General features: G+C 43.2%; 1 protein-coding gene across 1 annotated transcript in view; it reads right to left on the reverse strand.

Moving 5' to 3' along the window:
• The window catches only part of FRG1 (FSHD region gene 1), a 30510-nt gene extending 8600 nt beyond the window's left edge, over nucleotides 1-21910 (reverse strand). The window contains exons 1-7 of the mRNA XM_063459988.1: nucleotides 21841-21910; nucleotides 20830-20929; nucleotides 16265-16332; nucleotides 10368-10490; nucleotides 7121-7178; nucleotides 3316-3430; nucleotides 3030-3134 (exon numbers count right to left, since the gene is read on the reverse strand). Of these exons, the coding sequence (XP_063316058.1) occupies nucleotides 3030-3134; nucleotides 3316-3430; nucleotides 7121-7178; nucleotides 10368-10490; nucleotides 16265-16332; nucleotides 20830-20888 (528 nt within the window). The 5' untranslated portion in view covers nucleotides 20889-20929; nucleotides 21841-21910. The remainder of the gene's footprint in view (nucleotides 1-3029; nucleotides 3135-3315; nucleotides 3431-7120; nucleotides 7179-10367; nucleotides 10491-16264; nucleotides 16333-20829; nucleotides 20930-21840) is intronic.
• Nucleotides 21911-22177: the final 267 nt, after the last annotated feature.

Genomic DNA, 22177 nt, shown 5'->3' on the forward strand with positions numbered 1-22177 from the left:
ATTTAGGCTTTCTTTATTGCAAGTTCTGTTTAATTAAGATTTTCTTATCCCCTGCTATGTTAATAGCTTGCTGGACCGTGCAAGAGCCTCCTGTATGTGATTAAAGTTCAATTTAGCGATTGAGATACAATTATTTAAGGTCAATTACATCTGTTTGAAAGTGAAACCTTTTTTTCATGCAGGCTCTGTCAATCATAGCCAGGGGAGGTGTGGCTAAGGCTGCATAAACAGAAACAAAGTGATTTAACTCCTAAATGACAATGAATTGAGCAGTGAAATTGCAGGGGAATGATCTATACACTAAAACTGCTTTATTTAGCTAAAGTAATTTAGGTGACTATAGTGTTCCTTTAAACTTTGAGATCTTAGAAATACTTTAAGAAATTGGAAAGGGATGGAACGATCTTGGATGTGAAGAGCAGAAGTGGTAAAATCCTATTTGCTCCCTAAAATGTTATATTTGTTTAAAAACATACCTCTCAGAATTAATAATTTAATACTTAAGGAAATCCAACTAATGATTAATAAATTTATTTGGCAGGACAAGAAATCTAGAATTTTCTCAGATACTTTATATAGGGATTTTAAAAGGGTGAGGGGCTATCATTTCCTAACATAGTCTCTTTGTATAAAAACAATATGTTTGTGCATGCTATCGCCTGGGACAACATGTCAATCTCCAGACCCATTTGGCTGGAGATCAAAAAACAAGATTTAGGGAAACGAGAACCTCTGTCTACTCTGGTCCAATATAGACCTTAAGGAGAAAGGAAGTAGAGCTTTTTCTATTCATAACTCTATAACTGGAGATATTTACACAACCTTTTATTGTGTAAATATCTAAATATTACAGTGCTGGGTTTACGAAATTCCCTCTTGCATAATATGCCATTAGAAACTATTTAACTAGATATAGGTGACAGTTTGTTAAGTTGGAGAGAAAAGAGCATCACAACTCTAAAAGATCTAGCACCAGAGGGGTTCTTCTTACTTTTGATTTGCTCCAGACGAGTTTTGATTTATCATCCAGAGAAGATTTCAGTTATCTTAGATTGAAAAATGTCATTAAAAAAAAAACCCCAAACCCCCCAATGTAACGGATAACCCTGTAATCTTTTTTTTTTTGATTAACACCATAAACATAAGATAACCTCTAGGGTTTTCAATTTTTCACCCTATTACAATCACACACAAAAAATTCTCCATGGATCAAATGGGAAAAGGAGATGAATATTGAACTGCAATATGAAGAATGGTTGAAGGGTTTGACGAGTGTTAGGAAGAATGTTCACAGCATGACCAATAGAAACTCAGTATAAAATAACTTTATGCTGGTACCTAGTCCCAATTAGACTGCACAAACTTTATCCCAATAGATCACAAATGTGTTGGAGATGTGAATCAAACATTGGGTTCCGTCTTACATATCTGGTGGGGATGTCCTGAGTGTAAAAAAAAAACAAAAACTATAAAGTCCTTACAGAATTTTCTTAAGTCTCTACTGAAAATTAACTTTGTTCTAACTCCTCAGATCTTTCTTTTTAATATTTTGATACCTGGAAATCATACTCAGAACTGTCTAATGGTTCACATAATGTTAGCAGTTAAAATTTGTATTGCATGAAAATGGAAATCTAAGGGTGATTTAGGTTGGACAGAAATTTAGCAACAAATAGATTACCAACACAGAATGGAGGCCTCTTTTCATTTAGACCAATCTCAATACTTCAAATATCTGAAGCTGTGGGCTCCATGGAAACAATTCAAGGAGAACAATGTAAGCTTATTCTAGATGGGAACATTATGTAATCTACTCCCCCCTCCCCCTCGATAAGGACCTTGGGAGAATGCTGAATGTATGTAGTATTAATTTAGTATTGTTTTTCATACAAATCTAACTATTTGCTTGTACTTTGTTAATTATAAAGAAATGTTAAGAAAAGAAATAAGAGAAAAGGAAAGAAAGTAAGAAATAAAAAATAAAGGGGGATAATACTTATATAAAAAAAAGAGGCTTGACCAAGCCTCAAAAACAATTTAAAAGTCCACTATAGGCACCCAGGCCTGGGAGAAGGGTCCTGTTAGTCCTGCAATACAAAATGCCTAGTTTCCCTTGCTTATAATGCCAACACAGTCCGTTTGGATTTTGGAAAGACTGGACTTTAAAACGCATAAACAATTATCCTAGTTGTGTTCTTTTAACATCGTAAGAATAATTTAGTCTACAAGAAGAAATCATATTTCTGGTAGGAGAAGATCAATCAAAAGAAGGGCTTCTAGCATGTTGTATGCAAACAAAAATAGCAGCATTTAAGGTAAAAGCTCTTGTTTATTGTGTCCCCATGTTAAAAGGTTGATCTAGAGGTGGACCAAGTGCTCACAATGCTTAGACCAGCTACATCTCAGGAGACCAGAGAATATCTTGCGCAGAGAGCCTGACAGAATTTTGGATCTGGATTACCCTTGTAGGTGGGACAGGCTAAGATTTTCTTTTTTAATGGCGCATGTGAACAAAATTCGTTTGAGACCTGAGTGGGGACAAACTGAAGAACATGCTATTAAGTATTTGCCTGTTCTCAAATATTGTATGTTTTTGCTTTTGTGGTTTTGTTTTAGAACATATAATAATTTTTTTTTCATTTTGACTTGCATTGTGCACATTGAAGCTTTATATTAGGAAGTAGTTGCTAGTCTCTTCTTTTGTTTTAGTCCATTCCTATTTGGAAGCAAGAACTCTACAGGGTGAATGAGACAGGGCTGCATGGTAAGTACACACAATGAATATTTACCATTCGGTTTTCTGTGCCATGCTTGTTTTGCAAAGATTGGACAATAAGGAGGTATGTATTGGTCCGTCAAGCCCAAATTTGAGAAAGATATGCTGGAAAATTCGATTATCTCCAATAAAAAACACAAATGCATGGTGGACTGCATTTCCTCTAGAGTGTATTATCTAAAATATCTTCCTAGAGTTTATATTTTAGGTCACTACTCCAAGAGGAAAAAAATATAGCTATAAATGCAAATACCTTTATCATTTCTCCTTCTCCAGCAGTTCTATTCTGTGCTGCTAAATCCCCTTCTTCATTGCAACTGATAAAACTGCTATTGGAAGCAAGCAGAGCCATTTTACCCTGTAAATAAAACAGGAATATTTACAGTTAGACATTTAGAAAAAAAAAAACAATTACAAAAAACATACCAGTATATAAAACGTAATATATACTATAAAGTTCATTACAATAACAGCTAGATTGGTCACAAGTTTAAATTTACATATATACATAAATACTCTTGACAAACACAAATACTTACATTTTGAAACACAGGTTCCCACTGTTCTCTTGCTCCAATGGCGTCAGCACGCCCAATAACAAGGCCATCTGAATTTATACCAATATACTTCCCATAACCAGATTTCAGTGCAATCCTTTAATGAAATAATAAACCCTGTTTAATTATGGATACTATGCATGTTGTAGTTACTACATAAAATCTAAGCAAACGTATGTAGATCCTACGCTCTTGACAAAGGCGCAACGCCAGCGCCGAAACGCGCGTTGAGCTTTTACCGGGACCACTTGGTCATAGATTAGATTAGGAATCTGCCTGCTGTACTTTAATTAGGAGAGGGTCTTTTTCACGCACTAGGACTTAGGATTTTAAGTCTGCTCCTCCTGGTTTTTCGCTACTTTAGCAATTATACTTGATATTAGAATTCAGGACTGCATTAACACATATGAGCAGCGTTTATACTATTTCTCTCTGAGTATCCTAACTGACAGAGTCTTAGGAGTTGACAATATTTTAAGGCTCTCTCGTCATTTCAGATCCCTATTATGGGATGATAAGCTTATTTAACTTACATCCTATTATCCACTATACTGGGGATCTAGATTATGCTTTATATATCCACCATACAGGGTTTTTTTTTCGGCTGAGGGGTACCTTTGATACTATAGCATTACCAACTACTACTCTGACGATCTTGTTTTAGTCAGAGTATGTTGCCATTTTCTGTTCATACCCTATCACCCCCAGTCCACCCTTGATTCTGGTTATTTCCCCCTTTATAGTAACTTGGTTACTTACTGATATATTTTAGGGAGATACTTATTTCCTCTCTTTACACACACCAATAGCTACATTGGCTGCTGAGACATTGTTGCAATCATACTACAATCTACACTTCTATCTCAGCAACCATTTTTAGGAGCTGTGCTTTTAGGGTGTGTTGCATATTTAGTACATAACAGATGATTCCTATTTTTTTTACACTCTTTCACTGTACATACACTTTTATTACTAATATTTGTTGTTTATTATTTTCTTTTCCCTAAGAGGGATTAATAAAAAATTATTATTTTTCATATATTTCATTTATGTTCTACACTGGCAATTTTCAGCCATAAATTATGAACACATCTTCTCTTGGGGTATAGGGACTGATAATTGGGAGGACCTCTCTGTAATCCCTTTTCAGTCTCTTCCTTTTCTTATATCCTACCAGTAAGCAATGTTTCAATTGGCACTCCAGTTTGACCCCATAATCCCTTTTTTTAAAAATGATTATGATACTAAAGTATAAAAAAATGTGAATTTAACAGTTTACCAATAATTATAAAAATGCCTTTTTTATTTAGACATTCTGTAAAGATTTTAGGAAGCTGAACGATGACTAACCAGATGTCCAGGAGCCGCTTATGTGGGATGATGGGTTTTTAAAATAATACTAATTAATCATTTATTAGCAAGCTGTAGGGATAGCACTGATCAAGCTTAGATACCATGGTGGGAGTCTAGCAGCCCCAGGACACTGCTGTGACTTATTGAAGGCTGGAGTAGCCAGCTCTGTATACAGCTAGCATGAGCTGTGAATGTATGCTCAAGTGCCTAGTACAGTACAGCATGTAACTGAGGCCCAAAATGACTACTTCAGTGATTTGTAGTTGTGAGGGTGACTGGAGTCTATTTAGATTAAAAAAAAAAAAAAAAAAAAGAAAGAAAGAAAAAGAAGACAGGAGAAGATGTTGGCGTGTCCTCCAAATTGGGGGATAACCCCTGAGAAAAGTTTGTAACACAGAAAGAAGAGAGGAAAAGAAAAAAAAAAAAAGAAAAGAGGATTTCCAATGTGACAGGTAGATTTAGTCAGATACTGCATATGGAAAAAAAAAAACACAGTACTTAAAAATTAACTTTTACTAGGTACTGGATAAAAAAAGTCCAACTGATGGGCTTCTACTAATTAACTTAGACTGATCAGAAGAATACTAAAACAACATAGACAATACAACAATCCAAAAATAATTTGAACAGATAGCAGTACTAATTTAGGTATTATTAGCAGAATAGCCTCCTAAATAGGGATGTACTGCGGGTTGTCCAAGATAAAAAAAAAAAAAAAGTTATATCACACTCATGTTGAAGAGGTATAGAAGTGGCTAAGTCACTTGTTCAATCTATATGTGCTCATGTGTGTATAAACAATAACATTTTGTTACTGTATAGATGAAAATGTAAGTTTGTTAGCGATGTTGTTACAATTGAACTGATAAAGTGCTGAGTGACAGGGGAGGAAAGAATGGCAGAGGTAAAGGGAAATAGATCTAACTGATAATAACTTTCCCTATTGTGCCTTCATGGGCACCCAAGCTGAGCAGATAAGATCTTAGAAAGCTTTGTGCAACTGGAGATATTTCTACACTTTTCACGACCCTAAAACCCAACTTACCTAGCTGGAAGAGCCGCAACCGGGTCTGCACATAGGGGATCTCTTCCGCCAAGCAAGCGGCACGGCTGGGCCTAATATGGCCACCTAGCCTGAGGCCTACTCTGAGTTTTCTGATGATTTCTCAGTTGAGGAGGACATGGAGGAACTTCCCATTACGCGCCCTCCAGACCCAGCACCTGTGAACATCCGACTCCACTCCGGTGACCACAATGGTGCTAAAGACACTACTGGCTGGCCTCCAGGTCACTATTCTACCGGACACCACCAAAATCAGCAGAGACATCCAGGGACTGTCGAGCAGAATGGGGACCCTGGAGACTACTGCTAGGGAGCAAGCCCAACAACTCACCTTTCTACAGCAGAAGATCAAAGACCTGCAGAACCAAAACGAAAGGCCGACAATTAGCAGAAATTGAAGACATCAGGGAGGATATACCAGCTGCAGAGCTGCCCCATATCCTGAGGCGCCTGTTTGCTGCACTACGGCCCCCAAGACAAGGAAAAGCAGTGGGGCTGTAGGGATTCGTTCGTGTCCCCAAGTCGTCCAGAGCTCCTGGTGAGACACCTCGAGACCTGGTGGTCCGCTTCCAACATAAAGAAAAGGCTGCAGTGGTAGCAGCAGTTTGTGGCCATATTCCTTACGCCTTTGAGGCTATGTCTCTCACTTTCTACGACGATAGCTCAGGTGGCACTATGGCGTGGAGGCGCACATTAGCTCCCCGCATGACTTTGCTCCGAAAACATCAAATTCAATACCGATGGCACTCAGCACATATGCTCCTGGTCCTCAAGGATGAAGATAAACACATGATACACGACATGACTGAAGTGAAGGCGCTGCTGACCTCTCTGAACATACCTCAGGACTCTCTTGCAAACACGGGGCTCCGTGCAATAGATCAAACACCCCACAAGTGAAACATTCTCAGGATGTCCCCTCTGGACCCTCCTGCAGCTGACACTACCTGACTCACTCATTGGGGCACACTGTGCTCATACTTTGACGTTTCTTTTTTATTCAGCTTTTGTTTTAAGGTCATAGTTTGTACAGGGTACTTACACCCTGTCCACCCTCAGCTAGATAGGTTATTCAACCTTATTAATAGCTGCCTTTATGCAGTAACATACGATGATATAGCCGTACCAGTCTGCCTCAGGTGGTACAAACGCAGACCATATCTCTTATTCAGTATTATACCGCCTCCATGGAACATTGAGAAGTTATCAAAAATACAAAATGATTCAGTTCATGTACTTTATTTTACATTTATATGCTGCCTTCATTAGGGACCTAACTTTTTGAGCATACTTACCTTACCTTTTATAACAGTTTTTGCTTTTTATGTGAAGTGAAACCAAAGAATAAAAAAAATAAAAGTCAGAAATGACCTGGTATCAGACAACTTGATTGCAGTAAACTGCTCTGGTGGAGAAGGTCCTTCATCACCTGTCGGCAAAAGAGATCAAAAACTATACACATATATATATATATAAACAAACAAAACAAAAAAAAACTAGCATTTTGCATTCAGAAGTCTACATTTGAAATGGCATGTTTAACAGGGCAAAATAGCCTCTTTCACACGGTAAATAATGAAATCTACTCCTAACCAAACAGAAGGTATGCAATTTTCTTTACTAACATGGCATCGTAACTAACTACATCTGCCTCTTCCTTTTGAGAATGTATTTATTTTTTAATCTAGAAAATATGAATTTTATGCTACTGGAGGATTTAGCTCTAGTGCTTACTCTGATCTTACTGGCTCACTAAATAAAAGCTAGGATAAACAGGCCGTTTTACATATGCGACAATATGCACGGTCAATTCATTTCCTTAGCTGGGTTGGTTCAGTACTGAAGCCAAGCAACACACAATCTAAAACAATTCCTTTATATAGAAGATGTACCTGGGATTAGCAGCACCCAACGTGACTAAATACTGATCTTTTACCACAAACAACGTCCAAAGTTTAAATCTATTCCAAATATTAATATTGCATATCAGGTAGGCTACACATTTAAAGGACCACTCTAGTGCCAGGAAAGCATACTTGTTTTCCTGGCACTAGAGTGCCCTGAGGGTGCCCCCACCCTCAGGGACCCCCTCCCGCCCGGCTCTGGAAAGGGGAAAAGGGGTAAAACTTACCTTTTTCCAGCGCTGGGCGGGGAGCTCTCCTCCTCCTCTCCGCCTCCGTTCCTCCCCGTCGGCTGAATGCGCACGCGCGGCAAGAGCTGCGCGCGCTTCAGCCGGTCACATAGGAAAGCATTCATAATGCTTTCCTATGGACGCTTGCGTGCTCTCACTGTGATTTTCACAGTGAGAATCACGCAAGCGCCTCTAGCGGCTGTCAGTGAGACAGCCACTAGAGGAAATAGGGGAAGGCTTAATTAATTGATAAACATAGCAGTTTCTCTGAAACTGCTATGTTTATAAAAAAAATAGTTAACCCTAGCTGGACCTGGCACCCAGACCACTTCATTAAGCTGAAGTGGTCTGGGTGCCTAGAGTGGTCCTTTAATGTGATACATCAACTAATGCCAAAAGTACATCATATTTTTAACGAGTTACTCCAACCCCCAAAAATATTATTTTAATAAAATAACATTTTTGCCAGAGCAATCCGAACCATCTACCTCCCAAATGTTAAAATAAATAAATAATGCTAGAACTGTAGCCTTGAGGGCAGGTTCTTCGAGCATCCCAATCCTTTACTGGTGATGTCACAATGCCTCGCTGGAGGGACATCCAGAAGGACAGGCTGTGGGGAGAACTTGGGTGATCGCTTGTCGCAAGCACGTTGTGCAAACTAACGTCAGAAAGCACAAAGTTGATATTAAACAGCCCAGGTTTGCTGTTCCTAGCTGACCAATAACTCCATAATGACGCTGTCAAATCTCCAGCATCAAAATTCTGCGCATACAGACTCCAAGCACCAATCAAATGCATTTAATGGACCTTGCGAGGAAAGCAGTGATGTTGGAGAGGATATGGAAACCAGCAAGGGAATCTTCCCCAGCACGGAATTCCAGGTAAGTGTAAAACTGATTTTACTTTAATATAAGTGGGAAGGCGAGGGACCAATTACTGCCCAAAACAAAAAAAATAAAATACTCAAATTGACTGTGTTGGAGCTTTACTGAAATTCCAATCCGGGCCCTACTTCATTACATGGAAGGCTCGATAGCCCAGTACAAGCGATCGATATTACGGCACCTGCTTAACGCGGCGAAAGCATCTATACCAGCTAGATGGAAACAGACCCAACCACCGACTATAGCAGAATGCTTCAGAGAGTGGAGGAAATACATACGGCTGAGGCGCGGTACGCGGATCTGCTAGGGAGGAGCACCAAACACGTCGCCACCTGGACCCCGTGGTATGTCTACCTTTCACGACCAGGAACTGGAGGGACATAGCGCACACCACAACACATTGGGTTCGAGGATGCCTGGGCGCACTTTAACACATGTTGCTCTACGTAGACCCTAACTGACGGGAGGATGGGATTTCCACACCCGCTCCACGATATCTCAGGGCGACACAACAGGCACCTGACTGAAGGGCTATACCAACAGACAGACACAACCAAGCTACTTCTATTGCACAAGTGACCCCTGGGGCTACTTTCTATAGGGGATCCCAAGTTAAAGCTCGGAATTGGGGAGTCGCTTTTTCAACAGTGAAGTGTAATTGGAACCCGAATTCTTGATTCCATAACAATACACCTAGCTAAGCGAATAATTTCATATCATAAGCTTTATAGCCTATAGGTCAGGTGTCTCTAATCGAGGATGTGAAGGCTTTTCTGCTCAATATGTCACATATTTTTGATATTGAAGCTATTACCTTGTTTTTTTTTGCTGTCAGATCTATACGCTTCATTCTCCAGAAGAACCATAGAATAGGGCTCGGAAATATCCCCTTGTTTGTATTCTGTTATTATTGTTATTGAAACTGCTTCTGCTTCAAAGTATGCACTCACCTAAAATTGTTAGAATTACCTATATCCTATTGATTGAATGCTTTCATGATGCTTGATGCATGTCAGGTGGTCAAAAGACAATAATGCTTATTATCAATACCACTATCCGACTTGATTCTATGCACATTTACACTGTTGTGGTGTATGTATATGATTCTGTACTCACCTGATCGTCATAATAAAGAATTTACAAAAAAAGAAATTCCAATCCGGTAAAGGGATAAAGACAAAGTAGGGATGTTTCCTACGCCTAACACTTCTACACACTGCGCAGAACTATTACTGTCTGGAAGTGTCATTCCACCTGCTGTCACAGTGACGGCTGCAAGGATTTAGCATTATTTACAGAGGATCCCTAGGACTTTGATGTTGCATACTGGCGCATGCATGAGAGTTCAGCAGTGACATTGTCTTCTTGAGCAGAAGTGCCAGAAGCTGAAGAGGACCCGCCGGGAGTATATAGCGGCACAACAGGTTTAGGTATATTTTTACACATTACGCATAGAATGCACTTCAGTTTCAGGAATATAGACAAAAAAGGTGAATTATGAAATTTGCAATAATAATAATAATAATAATATAAAAAAAAACCAAAAAAAAAAATGTTCTTCGAACAAAACCAACAACCCCCCAAACGGCTAAATACTAACCGTTGTGTGGTGCTCCAATTGTGAAGAGACCAGTGTCTAAAGCATGAATGTAAGCTCCTTTGTCCATTTCGATAGCAACTGTTCCTGAAATTTCACCAAAGTTTTTGACAGTCCACCAGTTTCCTGAAAGAGGATGAAACAAAATTAATAAAGATCAATCTTCAAAAAGCCATTCAAATAGGGACTTCAATTTTGCTAGATTCCGTGCAAATTATATACACACACACACATTGACCAAAATACCTCTCCACTAAACCCTGTTACAAAATCTAAGTGATGTCAGAAAGCCAAGGGTAAGAGGGAAAAATAATCAGTGCAAACCAATTTTGGAAATCTATTCTGTTTACACGTTGCTTACCTGCAAAAATATATGTGGAGTTTTCCCTTAAAGTACCAGTTCTAAAGAGTTTGCTGATCTCGCCCAATCCAGTGCTTTCCAGCAGTAAAGCATTGGGAGGATATTGTGCAAAACGCTGCACCAATCAGTATCTCCCCATAGAGATGCATTGTATCAATGCATCTCTATGGGGGATGCTCAGCGCCTCCATGCAGAGCGTGGAGACGGTGAATGTAGGTGCTGCACATTGTACATTGGCAGCACTGCGATAGGAAACACTTTAATGGCCACCTGAGTGACTGCCACTAGAAGTGTTACTAGGCAGCAATGTAAACACTGCCTTTTTTCTGAGAAGGCAGTGTTTACATTGAAAAGCCTGCAGGGATATGCTACAGACACCAGAACTACTACATTAAGCTGTAGTGGTTCTGGTGACTAATATCTCTTTAAGAGTTGTATTTTTGTCACTGAAGATAAAGCTTTGTTAGATGAAAGTTAGGGGGCCAGTTTTAGATTCAAAGCAAATTTGTCTAGCCTTGTCATAATCTCTACCACTCGAGGAGAAATGTCTGAGAATACTAAAAGGTAAGATTCTAAAGGCTTCTACTTCTAGTTGCATTTCATTGAATATAACCCACTCCTAATTGCTATTATTCAGATTACCCTAAAGACAGTCTTGACCGAACCAGTGTAGGGAGTAGTATACATTCTATAAAATGTAATGCATTGAAGCTGTAGGCTACCAGTCAGTGGTTAAAGTTGCCGGTTGAAGAATAACCACCAATTTTTATGAACGAATTAGTCAAGTTGACATCACTGCGCCATGAATGGTACACAATAAAACATTAATATATAGATACATTCTAGGGATCGACAGATTATCGGTTTTACCGATATTATCTTCCGATATTCTGTATTTTTGGCAATATCGGTATCGGCCAATAGAGATACAGATATTGCCGATAATACAAACCAGGACGACCGGGCTCATTACAAGCCCAGCGGTCCTGGGGGGCCCGCAGCAAGCTGTTTCTTACCTTCCCTTCAGCTACCTCTGTAAATCTTGCGAGTCCCGCGGCCGCAGAGTGTTGCCACGGGTTACCGTGGCAACGCTCCGCGCGGCACGCAGTCCACGAGATTTACACAGGGGAGCTGAAGGGAGGGTAAGTAACAGCTTGCTGCGGACCCCCCCACTGCTCAGTCCATGACACTGGACCACCAAGGAATGCCAGAGCCCCCTTCCCTGGCCCCCATTTTACACAAATTACATCCGTTCAGAAACACACACACACTACACAAACACATTGCATTCACTATACACACACACTCCATTCACTATACGCACACTACACAAACACACTGCATTCACTATACGCACACTACACAAACACACTGCATTCACTATACGCACACTCAGGGCCGGCGCGTCCATAAGGCGGCACAGGCGGCCGCCTTAGGGCGCACCGGCTCTGGCGGCGCAAAATTCCAGTTACCGGCAGGAGGGAAGTGCTCCCTTCTGCCTGGTCACCTCCTGGATCCCCGGAGCTGCTGGGAGGCGTGCGGCTGAAGTTGATTAGGAGGCGGCGAGGGAGCTCTCTGATCTCTCTGACCGGCTCCCTCGCGCGCCTTTTGCTGATGCCGCGGGAGCCGGAATATGACATCATATTCCGGCTCCCGCGGCATCAGAAAACAGCCTGCGAGGGAGCCGGTCAGAGAGATCAGAGAGCTCCCTCGACGCCTCCTAATCAACTTCAGCCGCACGCCTCCCAGCAGCCTCACTGGACCACCAATGAGAGACCCACGCCAGCACTCCAGGTAGGGAGGCTGGGTGGGACATTTAAATTTAATTTATTATTAATTACTGTGTGTGTATATGTGAGTGTGAGTGAGTGTGTGTGTGTGTGTGTGTCAGTGTGTGTGTGTGTGTGTGTCTGTCAGTGTGTGTGTGTGTGTGTGTCTGTCAGTGTGTGTGTGTGTGTCTGTCAGTGTGTGTGTGTGTCTGTCAGTGTGTGTGTGTGTCTGTCAGTGTGTGTGTGTGTCTGTCAGTGTGTGTGAGTGTGTGTGTGTGTCTGTCAGTGTGTGTGTGTGTCTGTCAGTGTGTGTGTGTGTGTGTGTCTGTCAGTGTGTGTGTGTGTCTGTCAGTGTGTGTGTGTGTGTGTGTCTGTCAGTGTGTGTGTGTGTCTGTCAGTGTGTGTGTGTGTCTGTCAGTGTGTGTGTGTGTGTGTGTGTCTGTCAGTGTGTGTGTGTGTCTGTCAGTGTGTGTGTGTGTCTGTCAGTGTGTGTGTGTGTCTGTCAGTGTGTGTGTGTGTCTGTCAGTGTGTGTGTGTGTCTGTCAGTGTGTGTGTGTGTCTGTCAGTGTGTGTGTGTGTCTGTCAGTGTGTGTGTGTGTCTGTCAGTGTGTGTGTGTGTCTGTCAGTGTGTGTGTGTGTCTGTCAGTGTGTGTGTGTGTCTGTCAGTGTGTGTGTGTGTCTGTCAGTGTGTGTGTGTGTCTGTCAGTGTGTGTGTGTGTCTGTCAGTGTGTGTGTGTGTCTGTCAGTGTGTGTGTGTGTCTGTCAGTGTGTGTGTGTGTGTCTGTCAGTGTGTGTGTGTGTCTGTCAGTGTGTGTGTGTGTCTGTCAGTGTGTGTGTGTGTCTGTCAGTGTGTGTGTGTGTCTGTCAGTGTGTGTGTGTGTCTGTCAGTGTGTGTGTGTGTCTGTCAGTGTGTGTGTGTGTCTGTCAGTGTGTGTGTGTGTCTGTCAGTGTGTGTGTGTGTCTGTCAGTGTGTGTGTGTGTCTGTCAGTGTGTGTGTGTGTCTGTCAGTGTGTGTGTGTGTCTGTCAGTGTGTGTGTGTGTCTGTCAGTGTGTGTGTGTGTCTGTCAGTGTGTGTGTGTGTCTGTCAGTGTGTGTGTGTCTGTCAGTGTGTGTGTGTGTGTGTGTGTGTGTGTGTGTCTCTGTCAGTGTGTGTGAGTGAGTGTGTGTCGGTGTGTGTGAGTATGTCAGTGTGTGTGTGCGCATGTGAGTATGTGTGTCTGTCAGTGTGTGTGTGTTCGAGTATGTGTCTGTGAGTTTGTGTGTGTGTATGTATTTTTCTGTATGCCTGTCTGTATGTATGTATCTGTATGACGGTATGCCTCTGTATGTATGTATGTGTCCGTATGCCTGTATGTCTTGTACGTATGTCTCTGTATGCATGTATGTAACTGGATGTATGTTTGTCTCTGAATGTCTGTATATATGTCTCTGAATGTCTGTATATATGTCTCTGAATGTCTGTATATATGTCTCTGTATGCATGTATGCAACTGTATGCCTTTATGTCTCTGTATGTACGTATGTGTGTGTCTCTGTATGCCTTTGTATGCATGTTTCTGTATGTATGTATGTATGTATGTGTCTGTATGACGGTATGCCTCTGTATGTATGTATGTGTCTGTATGACGGTATGCCTCTGTATGTATGTATGTGTCTGTATGACGGTATGCCTCTGTATGTATGTATGTGTCTGTATGACGGTATGCCTCTGTATGTATGTGTCTGTATGACGGTATGCCTCTGTATGTATGTATGTGTCTGTATGACGGTATGCCTCTGTATGTATGTATGTGTCTGTATGACGGTATGCCTCTGTATGTATGTATGTGTCTGTATGCCTGTCTATATGTATGTGTCTGTATGACGTTATGTCTCTGTATGCATGCATCTGTATGTGTGTATGTCTTTGTATGCCTGTATGTATGTATGTATGTATGTATGTATGTATGTATGTATGTGTCTGCATGCCTGTATGTCTCTGTATGTATGTTTCTTTATGCCTGTATGTATGTGCCTGAATGTCTTTGTATGTATGTTTCTGTATGCCTGTCTGTATGTATGTGTCTGTATGATGGTATGCATGTATGTCTTTATATGCCTGCATGTCTCTGTATGCATGTATGTCTCTGACTGTATGTCTCTGTATGATTATTGCTGTCTTTGTATGACAGTGTACCTGTATGACTTTGACTGTGTGACTGAAAAATGATGCCTGTGTGCCTGTGGCTTGGGAGGAAAGACACACAGGTGAAGATGCATTTTTTTTTTTTTAAATGAGGGTTGGGGGCGCCAAAATGCATCTTCGCCTGTGTAACTAAAAATCCTAGCACCGGCCCTGCGCACACTGCATTCACTTTACGCACACTACACAGACACTGCATTCACTTTACGCACACTACACACACACTGCATTCACTTTACGCACACTACACACACACTGCATTCACTTTACGCACACTACACACACAATGCATTCACTTTACGCACACTACACACACACTGCATTCACTTTACGCACACTACACACACACTGCATTCACTTTACGCACACTACACACACACTGCATTCACTTTACGCACACTACACACACACTGCATTCACTTTACGCACACTACACACACACACTGCACTATTAGGTAGGCAGACAATGTAATAGAGCAGCAGGAAATGCTAGCAGAATGCTTGGTTGTATAAGGAGATGTATTAGCAGTAGAAAGAGGGAAGTGGGATAAAAACAAGGGGGTAGGTGCAGCGCTCCCCCCCCCCCTGTTTTTATCCAATTTTCTGATCGGAAAAGAGAGACTCCGCATTGGTGTTCCAGCTGCTTTTGGACTATTATCACTTTGCTTTCGCGCTGAATTTATTTTTGTGTGATTGAGAAAAAGGGAAGTGCTCATGCCATTGTACAGAACACTGGTGAGACCTCACTTGGAGTATTGTACACAGTACTGGAGACCGTATCTTCAGAAGGATATTGATACCTTAGAGAGAGTTCAGAGAAGGGCTACTAAACTGGTTCATGGATTGCAGAATAAAACTTACCAGGAAAGGTTAAAGGATCTTAACATGTATAGCTTGGAGGAAAGACGAGACAGGGGGGATATGATAGAAACATTTAAATACATAAAGGGAATCAACACAGTAAAGGAGGAGACTATATTTAAAAGAAGAAAAACTACCACAACAAGAGGACATAGTCTTAAATTAGAGGGACAAAGGTTTAAAAATAATATCAGGAAGTATTACTTTACTGAGAGGGTAGTGGATGCATGGAATAGCCTTCCAGCTGAAGTGGTAGAGGTTAACACAGTAAAGAAGTTTAAGCATGCGTGGGATAGGCATAAGGCTATCCTAAGTATAAGATAAGGCCAGGGACTAATGAAAGTATTTAGAAAATTGGGCAGACTAGATGGGCCGAATGGTTCTTATCTACCGTCCATTCTAGGTTTACGCACACTACATTCACTATACACACACTACACAAACACTCCCTGCATTCATTATATACACACTGCATCCACTACACACACACACACACACACACACACGACACAAACACACACAGCTGCCCTGTTTAAACACACTGCATCCACTACATGTGGCATGCATATTTTGTGCATTTACCTTTAGAAATAGTTTATTTTTTCAAAATGGTAAATGTACATAATATCGGCAAGTTATCGGCTATCGGCCTGAAAGTTCACAGATTATCGTTATCGGCTCTAAAATATCGGTCGATCCCTAATACATTCCGTTCTTGGAGACTCACCAACAATATCCAGCTTGTCCTCTTCAGACTCCTCTCGCTTTCTTTTCTTATCTTTGTTCTTTTTCTTACTGTGCAACAGATGGATTTATATTAAATGTTTGTTAAATTAGCATTTGTTTGAGTCGCATACAAAAGAATATTATACAAATTTAAAGGTCACTTCACATATTTTACATATGCAACATGCATTCTAGAATAAATGTGTGTTATGTTTTATTTGGGTGAAGCAACACAAAAATGAAGATGATCCGCAAACACAGTTCCATGATTTCTGCTAACAAGATTGAATATCCTGATATCCATGTAAATAATTCAGACAAGTTAAAATTATATGTGCTTTTTCCCCATAGAAAACTACTGGCTAAAATTGTAATCTATATGACACTGATTTTTACCAGCCTTATAATATCTAGAACAGAGGCGGCTCTCTAATTAGGCGGTTTAGGCGGCCGCCTAAGGCCTCGCGCTGGCGGGGGCCTCGCGGCCGCCTAAACCGCCTGTTGGCAGAGTGTGTCAGGTCCTCGGTCAGTGACCGAGGACCTGACACCAGGAGGGGGCCCGGCGGCTTGCCCGGTATGCCGCCGGGTGCGAGGCCCCTCCTGGCTGCCCGGCCAGCCACCGCAGACACTGGTCTGCAGCTCCGCAGTGTGCAGAGCTGCAGACCATGTGACTCGCGAGAATTGGCCAATCAGAGCGTTGCCGCGGGTTACCATGGCAACGCTCTGAAATCTCGCGAGATTACACAGTCTGCAGCTCTGAGGAGCTGCAGACCGTGAGCAGTGGCCACCGGACCACCAGGGAGCCCACTGGACCACCAGGGAAAGGTAGGCTCTCCCTCCCCATCATCCTCCACCCCCCTCAGGCTCACCCCCACCACCCTCACTCCCCACCACCATCACCCCCACCACCCTCAGCCTCACCCCCCACCACCATCACCCCCACCACCCTCAGCCTCACCCCCACCACCACCATCACCCCCACCACCCCCATCACCCCCCACCACCCTCAGCTTCACCCCCCACCACCATCACCCCCCACCATCCTCAGCCTCACCACCCACCACCACCACCACCCCCCACCACCCTCAGCCTCACCCCCACCACCACCATCACCCCCCACCACCCTCAGCCTCACCCCCACCACCACCATCACCCCCACCACCCTCAGCTTCACCCCCCACCACCATCACCCCCCACCATCCTCAGCCTCACCACCCACCACCACCATCACCCCCCACCACCCTCAGCCTCACTCCCCACCACCATCACCCTCAGATTCACCCCCCACCACCCTCAGCCTCACCCCCACCACCATCACCCCTCCTCAGCCTCACCCCCACCACCATCACCAATCACCCCCCACCACCATCACCCCCCACCACCCTCAGCCTCACCCCCCACCACCCTCAGCCTCACCCCCACCACCATCACCACCCTCAGCCTCACCACCATCACCCCCCACCACCCTCAGCTTCACCCCCACCACCATCACCCACCATCACCACCCTCAGCCTCACCACCATCACCCCCCACCACCCTCAGCTTCACCCCACCACCATCACCCCTCCCCACCCTCAGCCTCACCCCCACCACCCTCACCATTACCCCTTCACCCTCAGCCTCACCCCCGCCACCCTCAGCCTCACCTCCCACCACCCTCAGCCTCACCTCCCACCACCCTCAGCATCACCCCTCACCACCCTCAGCTTCACCACCCACCACCACCCTCAACATCACCCCCCTCAGCCTCACCCCCCACCACCCTCAGCATCACCACCCTCAGCATCGCCCCTCACCACCCTCAGCATCGCCCCTCACCACCCTCAGCATCGCCCCCCACCACCCTCATCATCACCACCCTCAGCATAACCCTCCGTCACCACCCTCAGCCTCCCCCACTCACATTACCCCCCATTCTCACATTACCCCCCCCACTCTCACATTAGCCCCCCACTCTCACATTAGCCCCCCCACTCTCACATTAGCCCCCCCACTCTCACATTAGCCCCCCCACTCTCACATTAGCCCCCCCACTCTCACATTAGCCCCCCCACTCTCACATTAGCCCCCCCACTCTCACATTAGCCCTCCCACTCTCACATTAGCCCCCCCACTCTCACATTAGCCCCCCCACTCTCACATTAGCCCCCCCACTCTCACATTAGCCCTCCCACTCTCACATTAGCCCCCCACTCTCACATTAGCCCCCCACTCTCACATTAGCCCCCCACTCTCACATTAGCCCCCCACTCTCACATTAGCCCCCCACTCTCACATTAGCCCCCCACTCTCACTCTCGCATTACCCCCTCTCACTCTCGCATTACCCCCTCTCACTCTCACATTACTCCCTCTCACATTACCATCACCCCCCGCTCCCTCTCACATTACCATCACCCCCTGCTCCCTCTCACCATCACACCCCCCGCTCCCTCTCACCATCACACCCCCCGCTCCCTCTCACCATCACACCCCCCGCTCCCTCTCACCATCACACTCCCCGCTCCCTCTCACCATCACACCCCCCCGCTCCCTCTCACCATCACACCCCCCGCTCCCTCTCACCATCACACCCCCCGCTCCCTCTCACCATCAGCTACCCCATACACATAGGGTCTCAGACAAAAACGCAAACATGCTCACAGAGACATACATTCGCACACACAAGGATACTCTCTGTCAGACACACTCTCAGGCACATACACAGGTAGACAGTGCATCAATGTGTATATGTGACACTTTTTTGTTAGTGGGGCCTCATGTTTGTGTTTCGCCTAAGGCCTCATAAAGTCTAGAGCCGCCTCTGATCTAGAATAGGAGTAGGAAACCTTCAACACTTCGGATATTGTGGACAACATCTCCCTTAATGCTCTTACGGACAACAATGCTGGCAAAACCTCAGCGGAGATGTAGTCTGGAGCAGGGCCAGGTACTGTAATTATGATGGACCTAATTACAGAATCTGATCGACAGAAAATACTAAGCAAAGTTGGTGCTGGAGGAAGCATTTATAAGAATACACATAGCCTACTCTAATTTCTTGCTTCCATCTCTCAACCAAACCCATATCCTCAAACCTAGACATCCTCTGAATCAAAGAGCCGTGCAGAAGGAAGACAGTGAGAGGGGGAGCACATCCTGGAAGATCCTCTGACTCCCACTATTCTGAGCCAATTTATCTTACCCCATGGAAGCCACCCTCCTGCACCCTAAACGTAGGAAACAGGAGGGTGGCTAAAAATGTACATTTTACAGATTTGTGTCTTGGTGTGCATCTTTGTGTATCTGGGCAGATATGTGTATCTGTGTGTAACAGTGTCTACTTGTGTGTGTATATATCTGCATGTGTATACAGATACACATACAGAGATACACACTGACACAGATATATACACACACAATCTGTGTGTATCTGTGTTTAAGAGTGTCTACACACATATATATATATATATATATATCTTTATGTCAGTGTGTATCTGTATATACAGATACACAAAGATATACACACACAAGTAGACACTCATACACACTGATTGATACACATATAGACACAGTTACACACAAAGATGCACAGATACAAAGATACACACCAAGACACAAACATGTAAAATGTACATTTTTAGCCATCCATATCCATACAGTATTCTGAGGTTTATAAAGTGTCTGTATGCCTGCACTCCAGTATGTGTTCTCGTTAGAGCTTGGTGCTTGCACGCAAAAATATATACATGTGAAAAATTATAGCATTTAAAGGTCTTGTTAAAGGTAAAAAAAAAGTAAAACTTTACTTTTATTCAGGTTGTTGAAAATAAAAAAAGGTCGACGTTTCAGTTCCAGTGTGAACTTTCCTCAGGACAGATATATCTGCATGTGTATCCATCTGTATGTCTGTGTATCTGCGTCTCTGTGGGGCCCAATGCGCTCCTCTTCTGTCCGTCAATACATTTAGCGTATCCAAACTTCACCAACACGTCCAGCCCACTGGCTCTGGAGCATGCTGCAAGCTGTGTGGAGGGGGCAGAGATATGAATCACCTCATATCCCTGCATTCCTCAAAGCATGGCGACGGATTCGTGATGATACCAGGCTGAGAGGGAGGGTCAAATTTAGGGACCTCCCCAGGCGGCAAATCTCTAGGTATGCTAGTGGCCTGCAGGATTTTCTTTTTACAGACCCTGCAATGTTATGTCTTGCAAGTAAGGCTGTTTTAGTAACTGATGCGCTTGGCAATCAAATAGGAATTACCTCTACTTTAGATTTCTTATAAATATTAACACGATACATACCAACACTGTATCTTTTTTAAAATTTGCATTCTTTTTATGGCATGTATACTTCAGAATTAAATAGACATTTAATGCTGTAATTTCTTTTGCGAAATGAGGGGTTCCTTAGTAACAAAAGACTCATTGCAATAGAATGAGAACTATTTGAAAATCAGTAATAGGAAAGATATTTCACGGGTATATTCATGGCTGCACTACAAATAGCTATAGCTATTCTTGCAGACATGATCCTAGGTGGAAAAAGTCTGACGTTCACTCATAGAAATGAAGACACTGCTTACCTCTTTTTCACTCCCTTCAACACCAATTTAGTGGATTTTACCCTGGCATACTCAGCCATAATGTAGATTTGGTAAGAGTAATGTGACCAATGGGATACAGCTGTTGACGAGAAAGTTATGTAAGGGTTACAAAAACATCACATGGTAAAATGTATCATAAAGGAGTAGCAAATATAGATTTAAAGAGTTTCTCCAAGCATCATAAACATACAGCCCACAGCAGTGGTTACGATGGCAGGAGTATTCTGGCCCGGTTCCGCGGTAAAGGAGCAAACCATTTAGCAATAGTTTGTCGGGTTCTGGTGCTCCCTGGTCGTCCAGAGGCGCACTTCCGGCTTTTGCAGAGCTACAGACACCTAAAGCCACAGCCATTCATTGGCTGAGAGAGTAAACTGACCACTCTTAGCCAATGTATGCAAATCATTGAAATGGTCATGGTGCTTGTGGTTACCCTTCAAGCATATATAGCTTACATAAACAACCTAAAGCATTGCATGTTGCACTTTATACGTTTCAATATTTTTTAAAAAAATGGAATATATATATATTTTATAAAAAATGTGTACGCAGGAAATGTCACATCTAGTGCAGTAGCACTCCTACTTTAAACACCAACATAAAGCAAGCCTTTCCCTCAGTAACTACCAGCACCATGCTGCAAAATTATCCAATATTAAATGGTATTTACTATGAGCAGATCTCTTTCCTCTAGTACTCATAAACCCCTACCACCCAGACCCCAACTCCCTACTATTATATATACATATATTATAAAATAATGGCCATGCAGCCTCACCACCAACAGCACCACCAGTATACAATTACTTTATGCACAGCTCCTTTTCCATAAACTGTATAAAACCAAAATGTTGTATATTGCACTGTCTTTAGCTGTGTAACCACAGCATCGTGCATGCTCCTCTAGTAAACCCTGTATGTGAAGCAGACATACTAGTACACAGTGCACACACTCTAGAACACAGAATATCACGGTTATTATTGGGAGAATACCTGCCTGCTGCACAGAGACACACAGGTCCTGGAACGCACGCTTCCGGTTATTCCACGTTTGACTTCACAACAAAGCGTCCGGGACAACAAACGACGCACCCTGGGAGAATAGTAAAGCAGCTGGCGCTCGGCTCTCGGCTTTCCCAGGGAAACACAGCGAGGACGCTGGCCATTATCTAAAAAACAAGGCAGAGCACGGGACAACCATAACCTATCCCTCGGATAGAGAATACCCCCGAAAGACACGCCCCTTGATTTCCATACTGGGCGGTATCTTTTCTCTCTGTTCTATTTTTTTTTTAATTAAACTTACACCATTAATTATAGTTCAAAGCGC

This window comes from Pelobates fuscus, chromosome 6, assembly GCF_036172605.1.
Source record: "Pelobates fuscus isolate aPelFus1 chromosome 6, aPelFus1.pri, whole genome shotgun sequence".
Taxonomy (NCBI): domain Eukaryota; kingdom Metazoa; phylum Chordata; class Amphibia; order Anura; family Pelobatidae; genus Pelobates; species Pelobates fuscus.